Source organism: Heloderma suspectum, chromosome 12 (assembly GCF_057233095.1).
Source record: "Heloderma suspectum isolate Gila_16-S chromosome 12, 16-S_ref, whole genome shotgun sequence".
Classification (NCBI taxonomy): Eukaryota; Metazoa; Chordata; class Lepidosauria; order Squamata; family Helodermatidae; genus Heloderma; species Heloderma suspectum.
This window is the reverse complement of record NC_139469.1, coordinates 15,382,618-15,390,918: the sequence shown is the minus strand read 5'-3', so window position 1 is coordinate 15,390,918 and position 8,301 is coordinate 15,382,618. Positions and strand designations below refer to the sequence as shown.

The window sequence follows — 8,301 nt, the reverse complement described above, 5'->3', positions numbered from 1 at the left end:
TTGCTGTGTCTCATTCATTAAATGGATGGCTGGGGGAGAAGCTTCTGGAAAAAGATTGTAGCTTGGAGCTCTGCATAGGATGAAGAAACACTAAGCCCAGAATCACAAAATTTCAATGATACTGAGCAACATCAGCTGAAACCAAGGTCTGCTCTCTCTTTTTAAAAAAGTAGCAAATTAGGACCCTTCCTTTGTTTCATTTGTATCGGTTATGAGTTCTAATGTGGCTTCTGATAATATGTACTAATGGTAAACGCGAAAGCTGTTTTCACAAGCCTGCTCTGCCTTTGTGGATGGTTGTAAAATTAAGATCATTTGTATCTAGAACTGTGCTCCCTTCTGGATTTAATAGACATGGCAAGATTCAAACCAAGATCTAAGTATCCAGCAGTTTCACCAACATTTTGAGGATATTAAGATGTAAAATGGAGGCTGTGCTTGAATTATAAGGGGAGAGGGGTCATTAATTATATGCACAAGCTTCACCTTCTGATCCTTCCCTAATTGAGCAGTACCCTCTTTTCTCCCCCTGTACTTAACTGGAACTTATTTCCATCCTGTGTACGATTTCCAGAGGCACAAACCAGACCCTGCAACAAGTCCACATGCCAGTCCTGTCCCCATAGCTCACGGCTGGGCAACTTGTGGCCCTCCAGAAGTTATGAAACTGCAACTCCCATCATTTATTTTATTTCGTTTCTACACCGCCCAATAGCCAAAGCTCTCTGGGCGGTTCACAAAAATTAAACCATTGGCTATGCTGACTAGGGCTGATGGAAGTTGCAGTCCAATGACAGATGGAGGGCTACAGGTTGTTCACCCCTTCGCATCTGCTCAGGTAACATGATGTACCATAATAAGAGTTGATCTTCCCATATGACATGCTATATGTCAGCAATGCTATGCTTCACAAGACAGACAGTAATAGGGCATATATCAGAAATTGCAATATTCAAAAAACAGTGAGAACATTTCAGCCTCCCAGGACAGGATCACTGTGTATTTACCGGCTAACACTTGAAATCTATCCTGTGTATAGTTGGAGGGCAAGTCCCTTTGAACACGCATAGACCTGGGCTGGAAGCATGTTAAGGAGTGTGATCGACATGCGGCTTAAACAAGGCGCTAGTCCTAATCGGGTTTTCAAAATACTCCAGTTGCGTTTTCCCGTAGCGCCTACGCACGTGTGTGGATAAGGAAGGGCGTAAAGGCAAAAGAGCTGCGCTCCTACGGACTCTAGTAGAACTTTCGGCTCCCAGTTGCAGTTGGCGGGCGTCTCCAAGGGCGGGACACAAGCGAGTAGAACTAGAAATGCTCTGGAATTCATGCAGAAACTCCAAAATAAAGCAGCCAGGAACAGGTTAAAGGCTCCTTTTCACTGCAACGCTCTAACGCACAAAAGCCCACGGCACTTGGGAAGGGATGGGGGAAATCCAGCAACGCAAAAAGCAAAGGTAGCTGTGCTGGCCATAAGAAAAACAATTCCAAAATCCGCATTAGGGCAATACCTTTATTATGCCAACTCAAAGGTCGTCAACCCGCCCCCCCGGCCGCCCCAAAATGTGCAAGCTTTCGAGATTTTTGTAACGTCTTACCTGATGAAGAAATCTGTAGATCTCGAAAGCTCGCGCTTTTTTGTGACCTTTGGATTGGCATAATAAGGTATTGCTCTGCTATTTTTATTTCTTTATTTAAAATATTTCAAGGTCGCCTTTCAGAGCAGCTTACACACAGAGCCATACAATACGAAATTTAAAATGGATTGCGGGGGGGGGGGGGGTCGGGGGTCATCCTTCCTCTGTAGTTACTTTTTTGGTGGGTAGACGGTATTACTCATTCCAAAGCCTCGCTGCGAAAGACAGCTTCTCTACCGGTCAACCCGTCCTCCTCGCTTAAAAAAAATTTTTTTTTAAACATGATCATTTCTAGCAGTGGAGGCTGGTGGCTCCGTTTTCGGTGGGGCTATAAATCCATTCTGGGTTTCAGCCAGAACCAGACAGAACTCCAAAGGAGCTCTCCAAGGTGCTGAACTCTAGCCTCAAAAATAGGTTCAGCATCTTGGATAACTCCTTTCGAGTTCTGACTCGTTCTGACTGAGACCCAGAACGGATCCACAGCCCCACCGAACTCGGAGCCACCAGCCTCCACTGGTTCCTAGACATTTCCCCACCCGGGGTATAGAGAAGTCTAACCGGAACCGGAATATTGTACTGTGTGGAACGCTCTTGTTTAATAGCCACCTCTTTGACATGAAGCTCCGCCTCCCTTTTTCCTCTGCGCACGCTCCTCTTGCAACACCGGCCGCGAACAACGGCGACGGACTTCCAGAGGCGCGCGCCGGGGTAGATAGTGCGCAGGCGTACACGAAAGCGGCCAGCTGGAGGGTGGGGGTAGGAGGAAGTGTCGGGAGGTAGAACCGAGGGGCGGACGTCAGTGCGTCATGACGCCGTGTTGTCAGTAGGTGACCTGCTTTTGAGAGGAGCGTAAGGTTGGCGCAGAGCGGGTGGGAGACTGGCAGGCAGTTTTGAAGCCGCAGGAAGGGGGCGCTGTGGGGTGGGGGAGTTCCCTGGGTGGGGAGGGTATCTCTCTAGCTGGAAGGGAAGTGGAGGGCGGCAGGGGGCATGTGTGTGTGGGGGGGTCTTCTGAGGTTGTGGGAGTGGGTGAGGGGGCTCCTTAGGCACCCCTGGGGGAAGAAAGGGGAGGGGGCTTGTCCTTGCAAGGGGAAAATGTGGTGCGGGGGGAGGGTCCGCAAGTCTCCGTTGGGGTGTTTGTGGCAGGAGAGATGGGCCCAGCAAAGGAAAGGGGAGCTCATTAAATGTAAATTTTTAATTAAAACTAAATTAACGCGTCACAGGCTGTGACTTGTACGCAGGTGCCTAATTCTACAGGGGTTGCTGCCTTTCGCTGTGGCTGCAAGTGCCGTCACAGACTCAACACAGCGGCCGCCCTGTGGAATTCGGTACACACCTGCCACAGCTCGCGAGGTAGAGTGACATCTGAAAGTTCTGTTGTGACCTGTCTTAAGGACAAATGATTTTATTGTGGCAGAAGAAGCTTTGGCGGCTTCTGGCCTGGGAAACGTACGCTGTAGTAAGTCTGCTTGGCCTTTAAGGTGCTACAGGATGACGCTTACGCCCTGAACCCGTTGGGTGTTCGCGCGGAAGGAAGTCCTGCTCAGTTCAGTTGGGCTTGTTAGCTGTAAGTTTGTTGAAGCAAGTGCAACAAAGAGGCTTGCGGCGCCGTAATGATTAAAGGGCTTGAAGTAGGCTTTGGTCCATGAAAGCGTATGCCACAGTAAAATCTGTTAGCTTTTAAGGCGCTAAGGGATTTTTTGCTGTAACAAACTAAGAGCCTTGTGGCACCTTAAAGGCTAACAGGGTGGCGTAAGCTTTCCTAGGCTAGAGAGTGCTCCAGGAGTCCACAAAAGCTTGTGCCACAATATATCCTTGGGCTTTTAAGGTGCCACAAGACTCTCATGATTGGTGTGTGGCTGGGGCACGTATCTTCAGGCAGTGAGGCTTCACTGGAGCGTTTCGGAGTAAATGGATAATAAAGCTAAAGCAGTAGGGTGGATGGGAATTTGGTGGATGGTGGAGGAGTTTGGGAGGACAAATGGGAGAGTATTGGAGGCTTTTTTGGCGTGGGGTGGGGTAGGAAATAGATCTGGAGTGGACACTGCAAAATCTATGTAAGAGACTGTGAGGCATTGAGACAGTGGAGGTAACCAGGGGATTTACAAGGACCACTTGGTTAAGAGTGACAAATGGGCATAGATTGCAATGTCTCATTAGACCTAAAGTCTGACTAGTACTATTGATGGGAGGAGGGAGAGCGGAGAGAATAGCTGAAACCTGATCAGAACCTAAATCAAATTGGTATAAGTGTATTTGGATTAAAACTGATATTTCCTCAGGCAGGACAGGAGTACCAGTGAGTTTCTATAAGTGCTTGCATGTTTTCTTGCAGGCGGTGAGGAACAGCAGTGATAACAAGGTCTCCACCATGCCTGGGATGGTGATGTTTGGGAGGCGCTGGGCCATAGGCAGTGATGATTTTGTCTTCCCAGGAGCCTTTGAGCTTTCCATCAGGTTGATCTGGTAAGATGTACTGCTTAACATGGTTATATTGTCAATAGAAGACTGGGTGATATCCACAAAATAATAAGCTGTGCTTAGTTTCTCAATAATAATAAGCTGTGCTTAGTTTCTCAATAATAATAAGCTGTGCTTAGTTTCTTAATAATAATAATAAGCTGTGCTTAGTTTCTTAATAATAATAATAAGCTGTGCTTAGTTTCTTAATAATAATAATAAGCTGTGCTTAGTTTCTTAAATGGGAGATGTTAGCAATCTTGCTCATGCAGATGTTTACACTCTCTGACTTGGAAAGTCTGATCTTTCTTGTGTGGGGTGCTGATTTTGGTTGCTTAATGGTAAGGGGAAAGCCTTCTGCACATGGGCAAAGGCGCCTCTCCGAACTCTACATGTCCCAAGGCTGAACCCTGGCACTGTATTTGAAAGCAAGTGCTGGGGTGAAGCACTAGGAAGCCATTATTCAAATTAAGCCCCATAAGGGCATGTCTGTGTGACTAATGTGAACAAGTTTCATAGAATCATAGAATAGTAGGGTTGGAAGGGGCCTACAAGGCCATCGAGTCCAACCCCCTGCTCAGTGCAGGAATCCAAGTCAGAGCATCCCTGACAGATGGCTGTCCAGCCTCGTCTTGAACGCCTCCAGTGTGGGAGAGACCACCACCTCCTTAGGTCATTGGCTCCATTGTCGTATTGCTCTAACAGTCAGGAAGTTTTTCCTGATGTTCAGCCAGAATCTGGCTTTCTGTAACTTGAGCCCATTATTCTGTGTCCTGCATTCTGGGATGATCAAGAAGAGATCCTGGCCTTCCTCTCTGTGACAACCTTTCAAGTACTTGAAGAGCACTATCATATCTCCCCTCAGTCTTCTTTTCTCAAGGCTAAACATGCCCAGTTCTTTCAGTCTCTCTTCATAGGGCTTTGTTTCTAGTCCCCTGATCATCTTTGTTGCCCTCCTCTGACCCTCTCCAGTTTGTCTGCATCCTTCTTAAAGTGTGGTGCCCAGAACTGGATACAGTACTCCAGATGAGGCCTAAGCAGTGCTGAGTAGAGGGGAACTAGTACTTCCCGGGATTTGGAAGCGATGCTTCTATTAATGCAGCCCAAAATGGCATTTGCCTTTTTTGCAGCCACATCACATTGTTGGCTCATATTCAGCTTGTGATCGACAACAATTCCAAGATCCTTCTCGCTTGTAGTGTTGTTGAGCCCCTTATCCCCCATCTTGTAACTGTGCATCTGGTTTCTTTTTCCTTGGTGCAGAACTTGGCATTTATCCCTATCAAATGCCATTCTGTTGTTTTCTGCCCAGCTCTCCAGTCTATCCAGATCACTTTGAATTTTGTTTCTGTCTTCCAAAGTATTAGCTATCCCGCCCAATTTTGTGTCATCTGCAAATTTTACCAGCATTCCCTGCACCTCCTCCTCCAAGTCATTAATAAAAAATGTGGAAGAGCACTGGGCCCAAGACTGAGCCTTGCGGTACCCCACTCGTTACCTCTCCCCAGTTTGAGAAGGTCCCATTGATAAGCACTCTTTGAGTCCGATTCTGTAGCCAACTGTGGATCCACCGGATCGTTGTTTCATCTAGCCCACTTTGAGCTAGTTTGCTCATCAGGAGATCATGGGGCACTTTGTCGAAAGCTTTGCTGAAGTCGAGGGATATGATGTCTGCAGCATTTCCACGGTCTACAAGGGAGGTTACTTGATCAAAAAATGAGATCAGATTCATCTGGCAGGACTTGTTTTTGACAAATCCATGTTGGCTTGGAGTAATCACTGCATTGTTTTCAAGGTGCTTCCAGATGGATTGCTGTATAATCTGCTCCAGAATTTTCCCAGGGATTGATGTCAGACTGACTGGTCTGTAGTTCCCAGGTTCCTCCTTTTTACCCTTTTTGAAGACAGGGACAATGTTAGCCCTCCTCCAGTCATCTGGCACTTCCCCCGTCCTCCATGAGTTCTCAAAGAGAATAGACAGCGGTTCTGAGAGTTCTTCTGCCAGTTCCTTTATTACTCTAGGATGCAGTTCATCTGGCCCTGGAGATTTGAACTCATTCAAAGTAATTAGGTGTTCCTTGACCATATGCCTATCGATCTCAAGCTGCAACCCTGCCCCTTCAGCTTGTACCTCGCCTTTGTCAGGGGGGTCATAGACCCTCTTTTGGGAGAAGACTGAGTTCTGTTTAACCAGAACAGTTAAAAGGAAGGACTTCTTAATACAGCACATAGTTTAACTATGGAATTCACTACCATAAGATGCCGTGATGGCTGCCAACTTTGATGGCTTTATAAGAAAATTAGACAAATTCATGGAGGACAAGGCGATCAATTGCTGCTAGTGATGATGGCTATATATTACCTTCAGTACTGGACGAAGTATGCCTCTCAGTACCAGTTGCAGGGGAACATAAGCGGGAGGATGTTACTGCATTCATGGCCTACTTGGTGGGCTTCCCATAGGCATGTGGTTGGCCACTGTGGAAACAGAATGCTGGACTAGATTACTTTGGTCTGTTCCAGTATGGCTGTTACATTCTTAAGTATTGTGATTAGAGCTGAGTACTGGAGCTCTATAGAGGAGCTTGAGATCCCTAACATGCTATTTTTTTGCATCCTCGCAAAGTTATAGGTCTCAGGTTCTTTGGGGATAGGTATAACACTTATACTGGATTCAGTCTGGTTTTAATGTGTAGTGTAAATCTTCCTTGAAGTGCTGGGTGGTCATCAGTTACAGAGCTTACTGAACTTTGGCCTAATGAAAAGAGGAAGCAGTGAACATGACAAAGTGTCCAAAGTTATAATAATACACATGAGTGTAAGCTTTTTCAAACACTGACATCTTTTTGCTGAAGGATATCAGCTGAACTCTAAGATATTTGAGATTCGAGAGCATGTCCTGCTTGATGAAACCAAAGGCCTAGCCAGTCCAGCATCTTGTTTCTTTTGGTGGCCAGACAAATGCCTTTGGGATGCCCACAACCAAGACATGAGGGCAATAAATAGTCTGTCCCGACTGTTGTTTCCCAGCAAACGATATTCAGAAACACACTGCCTCTTAAATTCGAGGTTCCATATAGCCAAGTGTGTGGAGGGTGGGCAGGGACAAGACGAGGACAAAAGGCAGATCAGGATCAACTGATAGATCCTCTGAGTGACTTGCTCAAGCGTGGCCAACTTGTGGCCCTCCAGATTTTTGGCCTACACTTCCCATGATCTCTTGCCACTGGCTATGCTGACTACGGCTGATGGGAGTTATAGGCCAAAACATCTAGAGGGGCACAAGTTGCCCACCAGTGCAGTAGATCTTCAAAAATCTGGCTCCCCTTTGGTTCACAGTGGCAACAACAAAAATACATTTTTTTTTTTAAGCTGCTGAAATTAAGATAGCTTGAGGGAAAACTAGGGGTGCATTTTTGTTTGAAGAGAATAGAAGCTCACTTCCGGTACTTAAAAAGAAACTCCTGGGCTGAGGATGTGCTCAGCGCCACCCTGGTCTTTTTCTTTGTTTGTTTTTATCTCATGAAATGTTATTTTATTTCAAAATAAAGTTAATAAAATAAAGGCAACAAAAAGAATATACATAATATTAAATCAAGATTTATACTATAAATTTAAACAAAAGAAACAAAGGAATTCACTAACTATAATTTTTAGTCTATAACTGATATGGAACATCTACAGTAAAATGGCTTAAGTCGGAGCTCAATATCTAATGAAAGAATAAAAATTAAATTTATGCAGCATATAAAAGGAGTGTGTGAGAATGTGTATTTTTGTGTGTGTGTATTAGTCAGAAAAATATAGGCAACTGTACATGGTTGGAATTTGATAAAACGTTTGAAGGGCTTTAACGCAGGAGATAAATGGAAATCATGGTGCCATAATATCTTAAAGTTCTTTAATTCTAAGAGTGTCCTCCCCTTCAGCCACTATTTGGTGGACCTCGGGATTCATATTCAAAAGAACCCGTAGTCGATTCCACAAACCTGTGGTCTTCCCGCTGCTGCCATATAGCCGTCATGACTAGTAGCCATTATAGCCCTATCATCCATGAATTGGTTTCGGGCGCAATCCTATGCATGTTTAGACAGAGAAAAGGCCTACAACTCCCAGCATGCCCCAGCCAGCAATGCAGGCTGGGGCATGCTAGGCGTTGTAAGCCTTTTCTCTGTCTAAACATGCATAGGATTGTGCCCTTAACCTCCTT

General features: G+C 45.6%; 1 protein-coding gene across 13 annotated transcripts in view; it reads left to right on the top strand.

Annotated features, from left to right (window-relative positions):
* Window positions 1–2,272: 2,272 nt before the first annotated feature.
* DAGLB (diacylglycerol lipase beta) overlaps window positions 2,273–8,301 on the top strand; it is a 30,167-nt gene continuing 24,138 nt past the window's right edge. Inside the window, exons 1-2 of one of the 13 annotated variants that reach the window (XM_084818457.1) lie at window positions 2,273–2,342; window positions 3,967–4,097. In XM_084818457.1, coding sequence (XP_084674583.1) covers window positions 4,003–4,097 — 95 coding nt within the window. In that variant the 5' untranslated portion in view covers window positions 2,273–2,342; window positions 3,967–4,002. Of the gene's footprint in view, window positions 2,504–3,966; window positions 4,098–8,301 lie in introns of all 13 variants that reach the window. The other 12 variants (XM_084818461.1, XR_014785541.1, XM_084818453.1 and 9 more) reach the window with 12 other exon arrangements.